General features: G+C 32.2%; 1 protein-coding gene across 2 annotated transcripts; it reads right to left on the reverse strand.

The window, feature by feature from the left end:
• Positions 1-1,812: 1,812 nt before the first annotated feature.
• On the reverse strand, positions 1,813-22,644 carry LOC106059546 (protein wntless-like). Of its 2 annotated transcripts, none has more exons than XM_056029118.1 (14): positions 22,626-22,644; positions 18,896-19,035; positions 18,398-18,554; positions 18,024-18,160; positions 17,173-17,325; positions 16,669-16,805; positions 16,502-16,542; positions 14,346-14,473; positions 14,106-14,203; positions 13,827-13,890; positions 13,505-13,648; positions 13,158-13,311; positions 12,717-12,800; positions 1,813-6,895 (listed from the first exon to the last, which is right to left on the reverse strand). In XM_056029118.1, the coding sequence occupies exons 2-14, from the start codon at positions 19,013-19,015 to the stop codon at positions 6,792-6,794; spliced, it is 1,521 nt and encodes a 506-aa protein (XP_055885093.1). In that variant the 5' UTR covers positions 19,016-19,035; positions 22,626-22,644; the 3' UTR covers positions 1,813-6,791. The 2 variants fall into 2 exon arrangements, with proteins under 2 accessions (XP_055885093.1, XP_055885092.1); XM_056029117.1 differs by lacking the exon at positions 22,626-22,644 and adding an exon at positions 21,866-22,105.
• Between the last annotated feature and the right edge of the window lie 640 nt (positions 22,645-23,284).

The raw sequence follows: 23,284 nt of genomic DNA on the forward strand, positions 1-23,284 counted from the left end.
GCTCATTATTCACTTGTAGAGCCTGAAACAAAACAAGCAGTGTACATTTTAGTTCGAGATTTCGGCTTAGAACTAAGCTTTTAAAGAAAAAGTTTCGTCAGTCAGAAAATGTTAGCTGTGCATTCCTCAAATGATGTGAGTACTAAGATGAATGTAGTCAAGAAATATTTGTGCGTGTGTGTTTTAAGTTATTGACAACAAAAAAATGTTAACTCAACTATTGCAATGAGAGCATCCTATCATGATGTTTACTTATATGGCCATTGTAATCCGTGTGAGCATTGACCGTGTTGAATGTTAGGATACTATCTGTAGTAATGTTAAGTTCATTGTAAGGACAGAGAGTACAAGAAGAACAAAAAGAATTTTTCTGATGATCGACTCCCAAAATGTTTCAATGTTTGACATCCACTGTTCACATTTGATTGTTTTGTTCACTTATTGAACATTTGATATTATGACAAAAACCAAAGAATAAAACCATGTTAGAACTAGTCCCCTTGATCATGTTATATGTTCCACACATGGCAATTGTATCTATAGTTTATACACATTTTTGTATTATTATATTCTCCTGAAATAGCGAAAAAGATTTTACTTTTGATTAAAATGATTGTGATATTTCTGTGTATTAATCTTTGCAATTTTAATCCTTGATTAATTTTTGTGTCAATCTATTGAATCCTTTGGGAAGTTTTTCATACAAACAAGTCTAATATGTCTAGCTGGTGATCACACCAATCACTTTCTCAGGTCTAATGTGTTAAACTGCTCCAGTTGGTGATCACACCAATCACTTTCTCAGGTCTAATGTGTTTAGCTGCTCCAGTTGGTGATCACACCAATCACTTTCTCAGGTCTGTGTTTAGCTGCTCCAGTTGGTGATCACACCAATCACTTTCTCAGGTCTAATGTGTTTAGCTACTCCAGTTGGTGATCACACCAATCACTTTCTCAGGTCTAATGTGTTAAACTGCTCCAGTTGGTGATCACACCAATCACTTTCTCAGGTCTAATGTGTTTAGCTGCTCCAGTTGGTGATCACACCAATCACTTTCTCAGGTCTAATGTGTTTAGCTGCTCCAGTTGGTGATCACACCAATCACTTTCTCAGGTCTAATGTGTTTAGCTGCTCCAGTTGGTGATCACACCAATCACTTTCTCAGGTCTAATGTGTTTAGCTGCTCCAGTTGGTGATCACACCAATCACTTTCTCAGGTCTAATGTGTTTAGCTGCTCCAGTTGGTGATCACACCAATCACTTTCTCAGGTCTAATGTGTTTAGCTGCTCCAGTTGGTGATCACACCAATCACTTTCTCAGGTCTAATGTGTTAAACTGCTCCAGTTGGTGATCACACCAATCACTTTCTCAGGTCTAATGTGTTAAACTGCTCCAGTTGGTGATCACACCAATCACTTTCTCAGGTCTAATGTGTTAAACTGCTCCAGTTGGTGATCACACCAATCACTTTCTCAGGTCTGTGTTTAGCTGCTCCAGTTGGTGATCACACCAATCACTTTCTCAGGTCTAATGTGTTTAGCTGCTCCAGTTGGTGATCACACCAATCACTTTCTCAGGTCTAATGTGTTAAACTGCTCCAGTTGGTGATCACACCAATCACTTTCTCAGGTCTAATGTGTTAAACTGCTCCAGTTGGTGATCACACCAATCACTTTTTCATCAGAGATAAAACAATCACAAACTAACCAGTTAGAACCATGACCATTATCCACCCTTAAGTTTCAAAAATGTTAGAAAAAAAAATTAGATAACTGAATCAATGTATGAACTCAATGTAACTATAAAAAGGCTTGCTTTCATATATTTTATTGCTTAGTTCTGAACAAATACAAAACATACTTTGTAGCTACACTAGATACTTTATTGTCTATACAGCTTACAGAAATAAATGAACAGTATAGATGTAAAAATGAATGTGTCCATGACATGGCAAGAACAAAATATCTCCACAAAAAATGATTTATTTTGTTCAAAGATTTTGGGCATGTTTAACATTCAGATGGACCAAACTAAAGAACATTGTGTATCAGAATACAAAAGTAGAACAAAAAAATGCTAATATAAAATCTCAATGGTATACAGAAACTATGTCTTGCACTGTTACAAATTACTTTGAAAACTCTGGTTGTGTTTCTAGAGCTGCCTAAAGGCAGTTGATACATCACTTACAAGTACACCTTTCCTACGAAATACTAATGAAGCAGAGCACACTATGGATGCTATAATATTTTAATTTAGTTTCACAAACTTATGCAATTCTTTTTTTTTTTTTAATTACTTTTTGCCATAAAAAAAAACTCCAGACATTGGAAAATAAAAAAAAACTCAGTTGAAATATATTTTCCATATGATGTGGAGAGATGGAGGATTTCAATCTGGGATTACTATGAAAAGATTTTAACAAAATTATTAAGTATTCTATTTATTTAATTATATATACATACTGAATAACAAAAAAAATCTACTTATAACAATTTTTCATCTTTATCTTTTTAAAGACTGCATTCTTAAGTTTTCTGAGATTCCAACACATAAATATGTCCAAAAAAATAATACATTTTCTGCATAACTCTAATTTTCCTAGCAAGCCGTCACATAAAATCATAAATCTGGCTGGACGGAGGGAAACAGAGTTAGTAGCACATTGAGAGAGCTCTAGGACTGACAGGATGAAATGTTCTACTTCTCTCTTAGAAAAGCTCTTAATAAAATCATGTTATGCTTAATGTACATGCAGATCAAGAAAAATTGTTTTTGAGAATTCAACAAAATGGACTGACATAGAGGACATTGGTCTTTAAAGAATCCTATAATAATGTCAAAACATTTACAAAGTGCTTCACTTTAACAATTTAACATTTATGACATTTGACCGTGGGGGTGGGGGGGTGGGGGGGAGTTAAAGAAGAATTTAAAGGCCATTTTAGCTTTTGTATAAACACTCAGAGAATCAGAGATGTGAAGTTCTAAGTTACAACTCTGCAGCCCTAAATAAACATATAAATAGATTAAAATCTAAAAAAAAATATGTGGCCAGTCACTCTGTAATAAGTAATAATGTTGATAAATTGAGTTCTAGCCAAATAAAAATAAGGACATGTTGAACATACAATTCTAAAAATTTAAAAAATCAGAAAAAAAAAGAACAAAATTTATTGCAACAAATTCAAAAAGGTTATAACACATAATAATAAATCAGCAACCAAATGGAATGAAAACATGATTTTAAAAGTGTCAGGGTTCATAGCCAATTTCATGAATGATTTTCCAGGTATTTTCCAGGTTTTCAAGGTAGAGTTTTAGATTTTCAAGGTATGCATCGCACCATAGCAAGCTATAGGCCTATATATATATATATATATATATATATATTTACATACATATGACATAAATATGTAAAAAGAATAATATATATATATATATAAATTTTAAATTAAAAAACCCACATTAAAATGTATGCTGATAAGTTGAAATCATACCTCCAAAAAAAATAATAAAAAAATTCATCTCTAGTGTTTCTTAGCATTTAAATGCAACTTTTTAATACATTAGAAAACACAAACAAGCTTGCACTACAGAAGAATAACTTTTTAAAAATATGAGATGTAATTCAGCTAAAACTGTCGCAATCTGAAGTTAGAAATTTTCTTAAATTGACATAGATTTGTAAAAATAATATTTCATTCTTACTATAGCAGTTGACTTGCTTTCCATCAGTTTTAAGTAAATTACAACCAAAATAACTCTACGGGCTTTTCTACAGCTGTGTGCGAAATATTTTAGTTAAATCTACAGTAGATCTAGACTCTAATTTAAGTCACTAAATTCGCGGACTTTTCACAGCTGTGAGAATTATTTTCACTCTATTCTATTGGATTAGCGTAAATTAAGTCTAGATCTAAGTCTAAGTCACTAAATTCGCGGACTTTTTTCGAATTATCTTCACTGAATCACCGTAAATCTAGTCCCTAAAATTCGCGGACTTTTCACGGCTATGTGCGAATTATTTTCACTGAATCTACCGTAAATCTAGAGTCTAGATCTAAGTCACTAACTTTTCACGGCCGTCACTGCTTCTACAGTCTAGATCTAATTAAGTCACTAAATTGGCGGACTTTTCACGGCTGTGTGCGAATTATCTTCACTGAATTTATCGTAGATTTAGACTCTGTAGATTCTAACTCAATGTCACTAAACTTCGCGGACTTTTAACGGCTGTGAGAGAATTTTCTTCACTAGATTGTAGTGATTTAGCGTAAATCTAGAATCTAGTGTATTTCTAGAGCAATCCAGACATTAGATGTACCTGGATCTAGATCCTTAAATTAACTAAAATTCACGGAGTTTTCAGGTTAAGCGCGAATTATCATAACTAGATCTAACTTAGATCTAAATCTAGATACTATTTCTAGCTAGATAACAAGGATGGATCGTGAGAAGACTCAAAAGTAAAGTACCGGTAGCAATTATACTTAAACACTGAATCTCCAAATACAAAATCTAAAATCTAGATAACAAGGATGGATCGTGAGAAGACTCAAAAGTAAGGTACCGGTAGCAATTATACTTAAACACTGAATCTCCAAATACAAAATCTAAAATCTAGATAACAAGGATGGATCGTGAGAAGACTCAAAAGTAAAGTACCGGTAGCAATTATACTTAAACACTGAATCTCCAAATACAAAATCTAATAAAATACTCAGAAAGACACAAAGATAAGATGATATACGGACTTTCCACGCGAAGTCACTCTTACTGTTACAACAAGAAGATTTTCGGCGAGGGAGGGCCCGGAGGGATGTAGCCTTCACATTAGGCTGCTAATTGCTCTAGTTATAGACAACAGTCACTACAGACTAGATCTAGCGCGTCTTCAGTCGTAACAGTGAAAGGAAAATAGTGCTAAGTGAAATGCTTGCTTGAGCCAAGGTCGTTTTCAATCACGAGGTCGCGCTTCACAAGTGGGTGAAAGGCGGTGTAGACGCGTCGTCACTGGTCAGCTCAATGAAACCGGAAAAAAATACGAAAATAAACACCAGGTATCGGGAGGGAAAGAACTCAAGGTCCAGTTTTAAAATTAAAGGTTTTTTCACCATTTCTTACGAAATTCAAGGCTTTTTCAAGGCCTTGAATTTAATATGAAATTCAAGGTGTTTTCCAGGTTTTCAAGGTGGCTACGAACCCTGAAGTGTTAAACCACAATTTTTTGTTGAGATTTGAAAGCTTTATTTTCTAACTTTTCACCAAATTTATTTTCAGCTCTAAACTGAACTTGAAGCCAATCTTATCAATTTTATGAACACATTTATATGAAAACAGTCAGTCTATAAGATTGTACAATGAAGTAGCTTATTATTGTTTTTAAAATAATTTTATGATGTCTGACAAAAACATAACTCTCAATGAAAAATAATGTCAAGAAAAAACAGGACTGGCATTGGATTTAAGCAGAAACTAATCTAAATACATAACAGCCTAACTTCTGTACCATTTCATTGGCTAACATCACAATTGGTTCCATTTCATTGTGTTATTAAATGTAGTGTATACACACATTTCACAACGTAAAAAGGAAAAAAAATTAGCATTTAAAATAAATTCATTTGAAAACTTTGAGTGAAGATGTATAACAAATTAATATCACTTAGTCAGTTCAATCCAAATATTTGTAGACAAAAGTAAATGCCTTAAGTATCAAATGTTCAGATTTGTAATGCTGGTTGTATGTCACACACAAACATAAGTAAATAGTTGGAGTAGAAAATTTGTTGGACTCTGTACAAAAAAAAATAAATAATAACAGTGATAAAAAAAGTTACTTTGTGTAACATTTCCTGATATGTATTTGTTCACGCACAAAAAAAAGGTCATAACACATTTTAAAGTAAAGTATTTTAGATACACTCTAAAGAAAAAATGTTCTAAAAGTTAATGAGCACTTTACCAATGAACACAACCCTTTTTAAAAATTAACTGATCAAAGATTTCTCAAACATGTTAACAAATTAAAACCTATTCTGACGCTGAAGTCAACATTATTTAGAATTGTCATTTTTACTTATCCCTTGATTTTTAAACAAAAATTTCTTTTCAAGACCTTTCATTTTACAGTCGATTTTGCAATTAGAGGAGGGGAGGGGGTCAGCTGCATCTATGAGGTTGTGGTTTATGGCTAACAACCTTTAATTTCAATACTAAAGAAGTTACGTATTAGAATTGGCTACATTTGATAATGTCTGAAAATCCTGAGCAAAAAAAAAATTTGTTCGAAGGTTTCATTAATTAAAATAAATATTTATTTTGAAATGTTTAAGCTTACAGTGACTTCCTGGAGACAAGTGAAAACAAAAAGGATGAGAAAACAGGTGTCTGAATTGACCAGACGTTGCCAAATTCAATTAACATTACCAGACAAGTCCTGAAGTGGAGCTCACATGGTAAGTAAAAGACTGCTTGAGAACTAGATTTCACCAAAAAATTGAGGCAGGAAAATTTGGATTAAATGGATCAGATAGAAAAGGGCTGAGGTCTCTTAAAAAGGTACTTTTATTATCTATTCCACATGGGTGATGACTAAAAGATAATTAAATGGATTACACTGTACACCAAATATAAATTACAAAAAATACATTTGTATATAATGCAAAAAGTAATCCTATTTATATATTATGTACATGAAATTTCATTTTAACACAGAACTATACAGAAAAATAAATATGTAAAAGCAGGTCATCAGATCAACATGTTCTCACCACCCTGGCCTTCTTAATCTGCAGATTGTTTTGTAATGAAGCTGGTCAGAGTGGATGCCTCTGAAGGCAACTGGGTCAATTGAACCTCCTCTTCTCTACTATTGGTATCTGTATCATCTTTAAAAAAAAAAAAAAAAAATTTTTAGCCCATAAGTTTATTTTTTTTATATCTCCACTCCTAGTAGTTGTGTGGTATGCATTGGAACTGTCAAGTTCTATGTGGAAAATACTAGGGCTGGGTTTTATTTATTTATTATTATTTGATGACAAATGTGATGGGAGCAATCAACAATATTTATCATAGTGTGTTTTAAGAATAGAAATATTTTAATTATTAGATTTAATTTTGTCTCTCAATCCAAGACACACAACTTTTGAATTCTTCTAATAATACAGTGAAGACTAACACTATTGATTATATGTTTATTGAACTATAATTCCTTGGAATTCAAGCCCAGAAAATGAATATAAATCCAACGATGAAATAAATTTTAGTGAAAAAGATCCCATAAGTAAACTTCATTATAAATATAATAAGCCAATATTAAGGTAACTTGACTTACAGTGTGACATGATAAACAACAGTTAACAGTAACCAACAATGATTTGGTATCTTCCTCTGTCTTTCTTTTATAATCATTTATTAAAAATAGGGGTGCACCGGATAGTACTTTTTGATATCCGGCCGGAGCCGGATATAACCGGATAGTACAATTAGATATTCGGCCGGAGCCGGATACCTACATGACTCAAACAGCTCGTTTTACTGAAGTTTTTGCAAATCTTCTATATAACATACCTATATTCATATTATTTTGTTATTTACTTTCTTACTTTAAACTCTATCACTGATTGATAAATTAAAATGAACAGCATTTTTTTTTACAGATATGCTTATCATAAACTAATCTTTGTAACATGAGATGGTGTGTGCGTATGTATTGTAAAGTAGAATGTGGGATAACTCATGCAGAATATATAAACATATATGTAACTAATGTAAATCTTTCAAAGGTAAAGTTCACTCTTGGTTTTATAGCGTAAATCTTTCTTAAGTACAATCTAAGTTGTATAGTGGGTAGATGTTTGTGTTCATGTATTTGACACCATCAACTTGTCATTAGGCTCGTGTTTTAAAGGCCACAAACCGCTTCTGGTTTGTATCTAATACAGATAATGGCTTAGTAAATATCTTAAGTACAGCAAATTTGCAGCCGTATGCTGGCCATTAAATTTTGTACAATGCAAAACATAGCTGCTTCGGTCAAATGACTCATTCAACCAATGGGCAGTTAAACCAAAATATGATTCGGTGGTATTATCAGCTGTCCAAGTGAACGTTGAGAAAGCGATGCTTTTAGCATCAGATAGCATTTCACGAAGCTTTGAGGAAATATTGTCGTAGATATCTGGAATAACACGTTCTGTAAAATATTTGCGACTAGGCACAGTGTATCTTTTCTCCAGTACTTTTAAAAGTCCAATAAATCCAGGCTTCTCAACTACTTGGTAAGGTTCCATGTCAGTTGCAATCATCCTTGCTATGGCCAAGTGAATGCGTTTAGCATTATCACTATTAATATCCCACAATTTAGCTTTGTCTAAGACCTATTTAATCCCTGGTTGCTGCTTGTGTGTGAGGCTTGACGAATCACGGGAGCTCGTAGACGTACTGGCACAGGCAGTGATATTACTTGATGCTGATTTCAATGCAGTCATTTCGTTGAATAAGTCTGGGTGTTTCGAGCGTAGATGACTAATCATAGTGGTGGTTGAGAAGTCTTTAGGTTTGCCTGGTTTACCACGTGACAGTACTATTTTACAAGCATTGCAAACTGCTTTAGAGTAGTCCATTGTTTTGACATTAAAGTAACGCCATATAAGTGATGACTTTTTATCAGCCATTATTATTTCTATTTAATTTACTAAATGCCCTTGCAAGCCACTTTTATACCCGTGGCTTGTGTAACAAAATACTTGTAGGGGTGTGTCCTGTAGTAGTTCAGCGCTCTAATTTACATTTCTCTTCAAGTAAACAAACTTAGTGTCATCATCTAGTGACCTCTAGACTGTGTCAATATGTCTTAACAATTTGGTTTGTGGTCCAGACCCTTGATTGACAACCTATCTCATAATAAACAAACTCATACCAGATTAACCTTATAGAGATTTGGCTTGTAGTCCCGCCCCTAATAAAAATTCTACTCCAAGTAAACAAACTCAGTTCCCTCATAAGATGTGACCTCTAGAAAGTGTCAACACGTTGACATCTGGCTTAATGTGGTCAGCTGCCTATCCGTGAACTCAATGTTATGGACTAAACAAACAAAAGGCGGTGGGGGTGCTCATCTCTACCTCTGGAGATATACTCGCACATCTAGACAGATTATCAGCGTGACGCAGTTAAGGAATATTACGTGTTTACAAGACCACTCAAAGGTCAAGACAAGCTTTTAAAATGTGCCAGACATCGCTGCTACGTATGTAATACGAATTTATAATGTAAAGTCTAGCCCCCCCCCCCCCAATAACAAACCTAGTTCCCTCGTGTGACCTCTAGAGAGTGCTTACGTCCATCGTATCTGACTTGGGGTCACCTGTCAATCAATGAACTCAATGTGATGGGCTAAACAAATAAAAGGGGAAGGGAGTTGTTCATCTAGAAATATACCTGGTTACATTAGAGGTGTGGCTCTTGTAGTCCAGCCCCCCCCCCCCCCCCAATAAAGATTAACTACTAAGTAAACAAACTCAATTCCCTCGAAAGGTGTGACCACTAGAGAGTGTCAATACGCTGACATTAAACCTACGTCCATCGTATCTGACTTGGGGTCACCTGTCAATCAATGAACTCAATGTGATGGGCTAAACAAATAAAAGGGGAAGGGAGTTGTTCATCTAGAAATATATCTGGTTACATTAGAGGTGTGGCTCTTGTAGTCCAGCCCCCTCCCCCCTAATAAAGATTAACTACTAAGTAAACAAACTCAGTTCCCTCGAAAGGTGTGACCACTAGAGAGTGTCAATACGCTGACATTAAACCTACGTCCATCGTATTTAACTTGTGGTTACCCAACCATAAAAAACTCAATGTGATGGACTAAACAAATAAAAGGGGGTGGGAGTTGTTCATCTCTACCTCTGGAGATATACCCGCACAGCTAGACAGACGTCTGGTCAGCATGACGTAGTCAAGGAATGTAGCATTTTAACATGTTAACTAACTTACTCAAAGGTCAAGACAAATTGAAAAAAGTGCCAGCCATTGCTGCTCTGTATGTAAAGCGCATTTATGATGTAAAGTTTCATCTCTATTTATATTAAGTTATTAACACGCCTTGTCTTTATAATAAACGAAGTTTGGTGCATATTCATAATGGCTCTATTTTTAAGCATATTATTTTGTTTTAATATAAACATTAATACATTCTATAACAGACAGTAATGGAACGAGGTCCACTTTATGCATATTAAATAGGTGTATTTTTTACTATCCGGTAGTGATATCCGACCGGAGCCGAATAGCACCGGATAGTAAAAAATGCCGGATATTCGGCAGAAGCCGGAGCCGGAGGGACTATCCGGTGCACCCCTAATTAAAAACCATTTTAAAAACTACGTTTTGACCTGAATCACTGATGGACATCTAAAGCTTGTTGTCTTTTTCTGACCTACGCTACTTAACCAGCTTACTGGACTGTATGTGCTGTTGAGTATTACAGCTTAGTTTAATAAGAGCATAAAAGAGTAATGGGAACAAGTATAAAAAACTTGCCAGTTTCCATAGTAAACTTTTTATCAGATGGTACATACAAGCAAAGAAAGGCTGTCACATAAAGATTCCACGTTCCTTTAACACATGAAACACAAAATTCGATGGGACCACTCAACAATATGTATTTTGGCAACTGACTTGTTTTATGAGCGCATCAGTGAGCAATGGGAACAAGCCTTGGCATGCTGATGTGATTTACTATGGAGATGCAAGTACAGAGGCTGAGTGTCAATAACCTCCAGATCAACATCAATAACAGTAAACTCAAGAGATCTTCAAGGACCAGTCTTTGACCCACAACTATTTCTAATTCATATAAATGATCTACTTAACTGAATTAGTTTAAAAGCAAAAGTTACCCAAAAGTTTAGACTCTTTGCAGGTGATTACATTATTTATAGAACAAAAAAAAAAACACAAGATATTGCAAATTTACAAAGAGAATAAAAATGAGTCAAAGAAATGAGAATAAATTGAAGCATGTTTTTCCACCCACAACATTGTCAATTATTAAGAGTAATAAAAAAAACAACTAATAACACTTTTTATCTTATTCATGGTAGATTGACCAAGGGACATGCGTAGGACATAATCATCTTCCTTTTTGAAGTAATGTCTGTATTTTATAAGATAAGATAAACCAGGACTAAAACGATAAGATAAACCAGGACTAAAACTCCAAAGAATAAAAAAGAAAAAAAAATACCTAGGTGTTATCATGTAGAGAAATTATTAAGAAATCAAACAAAGCATTCTTTCAGCTTCACCTATCCATTAGTCTCTAGAACCATTGATGTAGAGCAAAGCATTAACATTTATTAAAAGAAGCTTTTATGAATCAACTATTACTAGAACATAAAACTAAAATGCTATTTAGCCATAGTTAGACCAATATTAGAATATGCATCCTCATTTTGGGACCCTCAATGCAAATAAACATTAAGAAACTAGAATAGATGCAAAACAGAGTGAAGATTTATATCAAATAAATATTTAAATTTCATATTTAAATTTGACTATAGTAACACTATCAGTTAAACTTAGAGAAACACTCCAGGACAGAAAAGTAGCAATAAACTTAATCTAATAAAATATTTAGACAGGCAAACAATAAAGGCACATTTTTTAATTCTATATGCTAGGACTAATTTGTATAAGTGCTCCTTCTTCCCTAATTACATAAGCAATCAGCAAAAAAAAACATTGATGTAGAGGAGTTTTAAGTCCCTAGTTAACATGTTTATAAGCCCACACCTGGGAAAATCAGTATTTTTACAGGTTTTTTTTTATATTCTAAAGGTATTAAAAGTAAATATATTTTTTTAAACTAGACATATAATTCTATTTTTCAAAGTTGTTTATTTATTTATTAGTTTAAGTTCTTAAATTTTACTGTCTTTTTTTTTCAAAATTTTTATTTTTTTAAGAATTTTTTATTAAGAGATACCCCTCTTTGCTTAAGGTATGGGAAGAATCTTTTAAACCAGAAATAGAAGCTATTGGGTTAAAACTAAATTGTCCTAGATCCAATCTCTGGAGATTCTATAGACCTAAACCTTAGACAATTCAAGAAGAAATATCAAGATCTAGATCTAATCCCATTTCTTTCAGAGTAGGCCTATTAAGTTTATTAGTATGCATATTAGTCCAAAACTCCTTACGGGAATCAGGGCATGAATGCTGGCAGTGTTCAAATAAAGGACCATAGTAACAACAGTGCAAAGTAAAACATAAAGTGCATAGCAGCCCAGGCAGCCATTCCAGGTCTAGATCTAGATAAGAAATATTCAAATTAAAGAATCTAAATCCAGACATCTATCTAGACAGATTCAAATCAATGTAGATCTATATCTAGTCTTTTAGATCTAGAGAAAACGAGATAGTTTTTAATTAGAACATTGCAAATACACCTACATTGCCAATATTGGAAATGCGCATGTACAAAAGAAATAAGGTCTTAGTTCGCATTCTTACAAAGAAGGAAAAATAATATTTTTTTTTAAAAAAAAAAAGAAAGAAATTGAGGATATTTTTCTGTCAGAGAAAAAAAGAAGATTTTTTTTAGTCTAAAAAATGTTTCGGAAAATTCCCATCATTAATTAAGATAAGCTGAAATTAAAAATCATCAAAAAATTATTATTAAATATAAAAAAAAAAACTTGCCAGTTTCTGTAGTAAACTTTTTATGGGATGGAGCATACAAACAAAGAATGGCTATCACATAAACATTCCACATTCCATAAACACCTGAAACAAACAAAAAATTCATAGTTTTTTTTTTAAGTTACATTTTTTTTATACTAATTATGTTAACATTAGTCTTACAAGGCTAAAAGCAGAATTTAAATTATATGCCAATAGAAGGCATGTCCATGTGATTGGATCATGTCTATTATCAAGACAATTTCATAAACAAAAACTATTACCATGTAGAACCTACAGCTTGATGACCACTAAAATTCTGAATGCTTTTCATTTAAGAAAATCAATTTGAATATAGATGTTAAATGTTATCAAGAATGGTGTTTAGTTAAAAATTACTAGTAATTAATTTGAAATATCAACAGCATTTAAAAATAATTTGTGAACATTATGTTTACAAACCAGTGAGAAATGCACTAGTATACTCCAAGCTGACATCAATGTCTCCCCATTTCCACTGTCCTTCACTCAGTTGTCCAATGATAAAGAAAATAACTGTCAGTGCAGCACACAGCAAAGTTACAATCATCAAAAACTTGAAACGAAAAATTAGACCCTAAAAAAAAAATATTAAAAAAGACAATGTATAAGGGCTGTGTCAGAAGTTGTTACTTTTGTTATACAATACAATTCTAGCTGTGAGTGTAACAAAATTGTGAACACATTCTTAAACACCAGTCAAAATACTTTTGGTTAAGCCATAATATAGTTGAACAGATATAGAAATACTAGAACACTAAAAAACGTACTGAATAATATTTTCTTCTCAATGTGCTCATGTGTAGTAGAGATGTTCGCTTCAAGCTAATATTTCTGAAGACTCTGAAGACAAGGTAGCACAAGAAGAGGAAGTAAATACAGGCAGCTATTCCAGCAGTTATAATGAAGCCAAACTTTAAAAGGGGTTAAAGAAAAACATTTCCAAATGATCCAACATTCAAATAAGCTTTAATATGATATTTTCAACAATTAAATTTTTCTTTTTTGTTTTCCTTTCTCTCTCTCTCTCTCTCTATATATATATATTGATATTTTTCAAATTTCCAGTAATCACAAATTTCACAAGGATACTGCAGCTGCTCCACCTATCTCTGAAGACCAAATGCTAAAAAACGGATTCACAAGCTGCCTGCCCCTGAAAAAAAACATGAAAGATATTAAGTTATATAAGTTTTGGTTCAATAAATACCATTAAAATACCATTAAAGATTTAAAAAAAAAAAGGACCTGATAAGTGTTTTTTTTTAAATATCAATACATAGTACAAATATGATACATATATTTCAGTTGAGTCTAATATTAAAATTATATTAAAGAATTAAATACACTGATTTTAGGTCAATGACTCACCTTTCACACATTTCAAAAATAAAAAGTGCCAGACAGCCCAAAATAACAACAGTCAAGTGCTTCCAATATGCCATCAACCTGTTTCTATCCACCTGGTCCTGTCAAGTAAAAGCCAATGTATAGTGCTATTTAAACTCTGAGAAACTTAAGTGTTGAATTAAACTAAATTTAATTATATTAAGCTTTAAGAGTAAATTTTTAGTACAAGCTTTACTGAGACAGTGCTTCTTTTGGCCCTACCATCATGTGTTCCCCAACAAATATAATCCAGAAGGATAACAACATTGCATAAAAAGCACCATCTCTGATGTCATTCAACAGCATCATATAAGGCATGTTCACTGCTAAGGTAAGCCATTCAATGGGACCTATAACCAAAAAGCATCTCTAATTAAAATAACTTGTGTAAACAAAAAGTATTAATTTAAAAAAAAAACAGCAGAAAAACACTTTTTACTTAAATATCAATTTTCTATAAATTCGTAATTGTTTTTTTTTTCTGCCTCGTAATATACATATACATTGCTTAAAATAAAATGTAATACATCGTTCAGACTTTATGATCTGTAGGGCAGATGATGTAAAGGTCATCTGTTTCTATGGAAGATGGTTTACAAAGGCATATTGTGGTCAGCAAAACAACCAATTGCCATTACATTCCATAAATAATCTCATGTACATATCAGAGTTGGATGGACTGAGGGCATCCTAAAAATAAAATTAAAAATCCCAGTCCTCCCCAAGATTTGAACCAGAGACACCTCAATTCAGAAGCCAAGTACTTTATCACTCAGCCACCAAGCCACCCTTGACTGCTTAGCAAGAGATTAAAAATAATTTGCAAATCCAGTCACTATATTCTTTAAAAAAAAAATTCTTAAACATGTACACAGTAAGGAAATAGCAGACATGCCTACCCCCAAGACCCAGAATGTGGAACACTTAAATTGAAAATGTGGAATTTTGGGCCCCAATGTGGAACATAAACGCGTTTATGTTTGTCAGCCATATTGTTTGCAATATAAATAAAACTTCAATGATATTACTTTAATAACAATACTAGTTTGCTTCCTATAAATTAGATGTAAATAGTATAATATAATTAAAAGTAAGAAAACCTTTAATTCATAATTATGTCCTTTGTTTGAAATCAATAGTTCTAACTCCTATGTGATTATTCTAGATCTACTTGATTATCTATCCTTTTCTAGGGCTCTACTCTAGTCACTCTAGAAGTTGTCTCTAGTGCTAGATCTAAAATAATTTAAGAGTCTGTCTACTAGTAGTACTAGTCTAGGACTAGACCTACATGTAATAAGTCCTTTAAGTCTAAGAACACAGATTATAATAATTATATTAATTATAGATCGAATCTAAATATTTATGTCTAGATCTATGGACTTATTGAGAACTAAATTTATTACATATGATAATGATACATAGAAATCTAGAGATCTATCACCTTCTAATTCTATTTCTCTAGATACTAAGTAAGATAGATCTAGATTTATTATCATCTAGACTCTAGTTAAAATAGTTAAATCTAGTTTCTAGTAATCTAGTGCTAGATCTAGACTCTCTAGATACTAATTTAGACTATGTATCAACAATGTATGTAGTTAATGTAGATCTAGTCTAGTATGTAATAAGTAGATATAGACTATAGCCTTATTTAGATCTAGGCCTTAGCCTTACTGTGTCTAAGTTAATTAATTACATTTAGGTCTAGATCTAGATCTCTAATAACCTATTTCAAGTATTTGAAAAAAAAATCCTTTTCTTAGATTACTTAGAAACCTAAACTTAAGGCTAAGAAGTTAAGAACTTAGTCTTAGATTATCTAGAAACCAGTTGAGTTAGTCATGTTAGTCACGTTAGTGTTAGAATTCAGAATAGCGCCTTTGTCGGGAAAAGAAAGGGATTTGAATGGAAAATTAGGCTTATTAGCACTTACTAGATTCTAAGAATAGATCTAGTATCTAGACCTAGAGTACTAGATCTAGATCTAGGTCTAGATCTAGTTCAACCATATCTTCGTACATTTAGGCAGGACACACCGGGTCCGGGAGGAGATGAAATGTAAACAATAAACACAGACCTAGATATATTTTATTTTGCATTCAGTATTTTCATTTCGCATTATTAATAAATAATGAAAAATCGGCGATTTTTTTTTTGTGTCGGAATTCAGACTTGGCGGAACAAAAAATCGTGAATGCGGAACGGCGGAACATGTGAGCTTTTTTGATGCTTTTGCGGGACGGTTCCGCATAATGCGGGACTGTAGGCATGTCTGAAATAGGTAGTGCTACAATTTTTACAACATGCTATAAGTTTTGCAGGGTTGACTTTTTTTTCTTTTGAAATTACAATTAGACAGAGAAAAAAAAACTTACAGTTCATGATAGATAAAATTATTCCAAGTGCAAATATGGTTCTGAAACATAAGGAAAAGTATTTTATAAGAGTACCAAATTTAAATTTAAGAAATGCAATTCAATTAACACTTACTAGAGTCTATCAAACTATTATTATTACTATTGCTTTTTCTTTTTGAGCTTGCCTTTCTGTAAGATTTGTCGAGCGACCCTGCGTTTGAACTCTCCTCCAAAACCAGACCAAGACAACTAAGACCATGGGGAACAAAACAGTTTTCATGGAAAACCAAACCTTTGTAAAGCCACCATTTTGAAAGATAGCCTGAAAAAAAAAATGTATTGTTTAAACACTATTACATATTTTGCTGTAGATAAGTAAAGTAAAATTCCCCTTTCAAATCATGAGATCTATGGGGTAGATGATGTAAAGGTAATTTGTTTCTGTGGGCCATGGTTAACAAGGGAGTCGTTGCCAGCACAACGCCTCTACTTTTCCCAAACTAACCCCAGGTTCTCAATAGAGCTGGGTGGACTCAGAGGTGCCCCAAAGATTCCGAAATTAAAAATCCCAGTCTTCACCAAGTTTCGAACCCGGGACTCCAAGTTCTGAAGCCAAGTGGTTTACCAATCTACCAATCCTTATTTTGCTATATATAATGATAATAAATTTTTTAAGTGGAGATACTCACAATGACATGCATATCTGCAAGTTTTCCAATTCTGTTCATAGTGTTTCTTGGATCAATAGGTAGACGAATATTTATCAAGTAATAGTCATAATGAACACTGCCTAGTTCAAAAAGTGATATCAATTCACAAGTATACAAATTTCCTTTACGCCTCTGAAAAAATTTAAAAAAAAAAGGAAATTTTTTTTTTTAAACTAAAATTGAAAACCAAAGGACTAAGTCTGTATTATCATGTCTTTCTTTAGTTACTAGCAGTCAGAGTTTCTACAATGAAATGAATTTGGACTTAAGTTTTTAGTTAGCCATGGAATGAATTACTTTAGGCTTTAGATATTCACAAAATTTCCGTGTGGAAAAAAAAATGATTTGGAATGTTTTTTGTCATGAGCTATTTTTTAATTAGCCTTGTTACATAGGCTTGAATTTTGAATAAATGGAATTATGTATCCATTTTTTAACTTTAAATAAATTTTGTTTAAACTCTTTATTTCCGCAATTATTTTCCACGTTTCGATGGAATTCTTCATTTTCTCATTAGTATTTTTACCCTATTATGATTAACTAAGCTTGAATAACTTTCTCATTTGTTATCAGAAAATGCTCTTTTTCTATAGCACAAAGTAAAGTTTCTAAAATGAAACAATTTAATTTAATGAGGTCAAATCAATGATGGTATTGTCAATTAGGAGAGTAAGAGAAAGTCTGTTTTTATATCTGATAAAACACAAATATTTCTCACAATATATCAAAATAATAATGCAAAATTCACATATAATGTGTGGTATTCTACAATAATAAATTATTTTTGTGACCTTGCTATTCTGTTAAATAGTATATAATCATGTATATACCCTCTCAGGCTCAATTGTACAATCCAATGTGCGTTGTTCACTTGATTCAGCTAATAACTTCCAGTCTGATTCATCATCCTCCTTATCTCGATAAAAAAGTTTGGCTTCTATCAACATTTCTGGTTTGTTATTTTCAGCTAAATCAAGACGAAATATATACCAATGAGGTTTTATATTGAAATAAACTTATATACCAATGAGGTTATATATTGACATAAACTGACTTTATTAAATTGCTAATTTATTCAACTCTCAAAAATTTTCTTTTGAAATAAAAAAAAACAAACAACAATATAACTACATATAGGAATAAAACTTACAAGTCATATAATACAGATATATACATATATTTAAAAGTCATAAGAAATTCTTACGATATGGATTATCTTCATCATACTCTACATTTACATCCATCACAGCTATCAGATTCTGAAACCATCTTGACATATCAAGATCGATTCCTTCTTTAGGAAGCGGTAGCAGCTGAGAAAACACAATTTCATTGGCATCTATTTTCTTCAGCTCTATTTCCTGAAGAAAAAAATATTGACAACTGAAACTAAACCAAACAAATTTGAATTAAATACAAAAAGTAAAATGGGCATGACATGGCCTAAATTGTGTCGATGTGCCAAAAACCCAAAATATAAAATATCAAAAAGTAAAACAAAAAGAAATAATTTAGAAAAAAAAAAGTACTTTTAGACTAATAAAATATTTTGTTAAATTAACAAACTATTTTTCTGGCAGTTACAAAAGCTATTAATTATAAAAAAAAATATTTAAAAAAAACAACAACAATATATATATTTATATATATATATCTAGAATACTGTAAATAATGTTGGTGAAAAAAGACATTGAAATCTTACCTCATCATTAAAACTATCTATATATTTGCATGAATCTTTTCCTCTTGGGGTAAATGGCTTCATGTTATTAAGATGCCAACCATTGTCTTTATCATAACATTTGACAGTTAGAGTATCCATCACACTATTTGGTGAAGGAGCTTGAAACATTTCAAATATTAGGAAATTATATTGGTAATTAAAAAAAAAATTTGGTTGAATATTAGCTTAAAAGAAAAATAGAATGTATGGCACAGATACTTTTACCTATTGTTGGACATTTACAAATTAAAAATAAATATTGTTATGATTTATGATGAATGGTATAACCTCTCCCCTTTCTATCAACACAATTCTTAATTGTTAAATTTCCAAGGGGGAGGAGTATCTTGAAGAGTTTTTCACTGCTGCCTGTTAAGCACTACATAGCCCAAATTAAGTTTAAAATTAAAATTTGCATTATTATGATTATTCATTTGACTACAAACTCAATAAAACAATCTGTTGGGCAGCTATAAGCAGTTTTCACGACTAGTAAACTATTTTAAAAAGGATTTTTTATTTTTAGTTTCAGAACTGTATGAGTACAGTATTAACATCGTCCTCTTTTCACTTAAGAATCTATTAGATATAGACCTAGATCTAGTCCTACAGGATCATCTCAGAACGAGAGTGGTACTTGAATACTTAGAATTTAAATTGAACATCAACTAATCTAGTTACATGCTGATCTTGCAACTACTTATACTACTATAACTTTTAAATACCTAGACTGTAATTAAATTTTACTGCACATACTGATTATATCACCAAAAAAGGGCAACAAAGATTACGATTACTAAGAAAAATGGTCTCTTTTACGGTCAGCAAAAAGACCTTGTCAATATTTTACCATGCTCATATCTGGGGTATTTTAAGTTTCAACATCATTGCATGGTATGGTAATCTGAACATTTCAAATAAAAATAAACTGCGAAAACCATTTATAAATGCTGCTAGCAAAGTCATTGGTAGCAAAAAAACTTCATTTGGACAACTGTTGAGAGAAACATTTGTACAAAGGCTAGAAAGATTTTAAAATAAAAAATAAAATCTCATTCTTCTGGTGTACACTACACACAATTTCTAATAGTATGATTGGAGGTTAAACAAAATTGATCCAAGGGTTGATACGAAGTTTGAGACACATACGAAGCAGTTCTATTCACATCAATAGTATATAATCATTATCGTACGTTTCATGTGAGAAATTTTTAAAGTTGATCAATTTTGTAGATTAAAAAAAGAAGTTTGATAGCTCTGGAAAATAGCAAGAGAATTAGGCATCTTGCAACAATTTATCCAGATTCAGCGACATGTCTAAAGCTAATCAAGGTGTTGTGTCACAACAGAGGCTGCAATACCGAGACGGATATGAGATTAGGGTTTATCTTATTTCCGTTTCTCTTTCTTGTAACCATTGACAAGGTCGTAGAAATACATTAAACAGGCTACATTCGGGTTCCCATGGCGTAAACCAAACCAAGTTGGATTTTGCAGATAGCATTATTTTGAAATACAATTAAAAGTACACACAATATGACGGATAAAGATGCCCTCAAAGTAAATGCATATTTGGGTGCAGGTTGCCCAAAATCCCCATCATCATTGGTCATACAGATCTTGAACAAATAGAAATGTTAACCTATTTAGGCACTGTTATCACAAGCAATAAAGTTGCATTCATAGTGTCGAATAGGAAAGCAGGAGCTGTCTTTTAAAAAATATGGCTATCTGAGCAAACAAATCAATTAGCCTGGAGATTAAAATCCACCTACTCAATACAATCATTGTCCCAAGGGCCACCTATGCTTTGAGACGTGGAAGGTTGAAAGAGGCTGAGCATTGATGGCTGAGAAGGATCCTACAAATAACATAGCGAGATAATGTTACCAATAGAGAAACCTTTTCCCGCACAGGCATTCTAAGGGAAGAGGCGACTAAACATCGAATGAGATTTGTTCATTAGACAGGACGAAACAAGCAACCTTAACATGAAAGCCGAAAAGAGGAACGCAAATCATGGCTGTCCACGTTTAATCATGGCGTCACACCTTTTTAGAAGGAAAGTGGCTGTGAAAGTTCCCTAAGACTGATTTCTGTGGAGAGAGCTTGCAGCCCTAAATGTTGAATGGCGCGCAAGGGTTTCATGTCTATTTGTTTCTCAACATTTTACAATAAAAAATTTAAATGTCACGTTTGCCACTCAACTACTCAAGATAAGATGTTTGGGGAGCGCCTTAAGCTCACTCAGATGTGTCAAGCGTTTTTCTACATTTCTTAGCTTCAGAAACTAACTTTTTCCTGGCTTCTACAATGTATTATTTTTCTCATACAATTACAAGACAAATAGAATTAAATTGTAAGAAAGCTTGGGACATGTTGATACTAAATTGAGAGACATTCAAGGTAGTAATTTTTATTTTAAAAAGTTGCAATTTGGAAAAGTGCATTTTTCCGATCTAGGTGTCACCCTCTGGTGGGTGTCACCCGGTGCGGATTGCACCCCCTAGTCCTAGACTGTCCTAGAGTGACGCCACTGATATATATTAATATATATATAAATATCTGTATCTCTCTGCTCTCTAATGTCTCTATATTAATTTGATTAATATAGACTCTATCTAGTCAGTCTTCTATTTAGTAGATGATATAGAATCTATTATTCTATACTAATACTAGTAATACTAGTCAGACTAGTGATAAATAGATCTATATATAATAATAATTAAATTATGGTAAACATAGTCATAGAAACCTGATTCAGCGTATTACATCTAGAGACTCATTAGAGTCTAGATTACTCTAGATCTAGTCACGTAAACTAATAGTCGACTAAAACTAAGTCTAAGTCAGTAAGTCTACTGTCTAGATGTAGGTCTAAGAAGTTGAAGCTGCTTAGTCGACTTAGTCAAGTAACTTAGTCTCAGACTCAGTCAGAGTCAGTCTTACCAACAATTCCTCCAATCAAGAAGAAAACGGTAAGAATTATTGCTAAAGAAAAACTCAAAATCAAAAGCTTTTTGTTACTCAACGTCTCTAACACAACTCCCGCCATATTGAATGAAGTACCGTAAATCTAAATCTAGATTCTAAATAGAAGGTAGATCTAGATTAGATCTGCAGAGGTCTAGATTATATAAATATTAAATATAGATACAATACAAATAAACTAAGATCTCTAGAATCTATAATCTAGATCCAGTCTATTTATAGACTCTATAGATCTAGTTATTGATCAATGATTCATTTTTAAAAAATTTAAAAACTTGGAGTCGGCGAGCAAGTTCAGTTCTGAAACGAATTCTTTTAAAAAGAGCAATCTCTAAAAAAAAATAAATAATAGATCTAGATTATAGATCAAGAGTTATACCTATAGTATAGACATTCTAGATCTATATAGAACAAGAATTATACTTAGAGAAATAGAGTCTACATTTATTAAATCTAAGTTTACACTTTAGTTACACTCTAGTAGACACTAGTGGGCTATATATATAATTATTATAATTTATATATATATATATATATATATATATATATATATATATATATTATATATATATATATATATATATATATATATATATATATATATATATATATATATATATATATATATATATATAAAGTTAAGAGACTAATACGACTAATGCGAATGGAATCTAGATATCTAGATATAATTATAATGAATATATTTTGTTTACAATACATATTTTCAATTAGTACTTTAAAAGCCTAAAATATGGGTGAGTTGACACGATTCTCGAAAACGACTCTAACGATTTTCCTAGAACTTTGACAGTTGCTGTATATCATCGGGGAAAGAATTAATGGGAAAACTTGTTTGACCGTCATACTAGACTGTAACTAGACATAGACTAATCTTTCAAAATAAAAACAAAAAATTAAATTTTGCGCATCGTCTTCTAAATCTAGAACTAAAGGTCTAACATTGGATATTAGATCAATTTAGATCTATATAAGATATAGGCATATTATAAATTGCAGTAGATCTATACATTCGCCTAACCATTGCAGAATTTTTTCTCGGGAGGAAAAGGGGGCGGTGAAAATATTTTTTTTTGTATGTTACACTCTGTAGTTGAGAAAAACAATTGCTTTAGATCTATAAGATGTATAAAAAAGGTAGATCTATTGTCTTTTTTAAAAAAAAAGATTTTTAATGTTTTCTTATTAAGATGAAGATCTAGTCTAGATTTGATCTATTCTTGACAAAGATTTAGATGGGTCTAGATTACATAAAAGTAGATCTTTTTATACAAGAGAATTATTCAAGAACGACAAATCCTAAATTATTAAAGTAGCAGAAGACGATTGTATTACCTCCCTTTAAATATATTAGATTAG

The sequence above is a fragment of the Biomphalaria glabrata genome, chromosome 5 (genome assembly GCF_947242115.1).
Source record: "Biomphalaria glabrata chromosome 5, xgBioGlab47.1, whole genome shotgun sequence".
NCBI lineage: Eukaryota > Metazoa > Mollusca > Gastropoda > Planorbidae > Biomphalaria > Biomphalaria glabrata.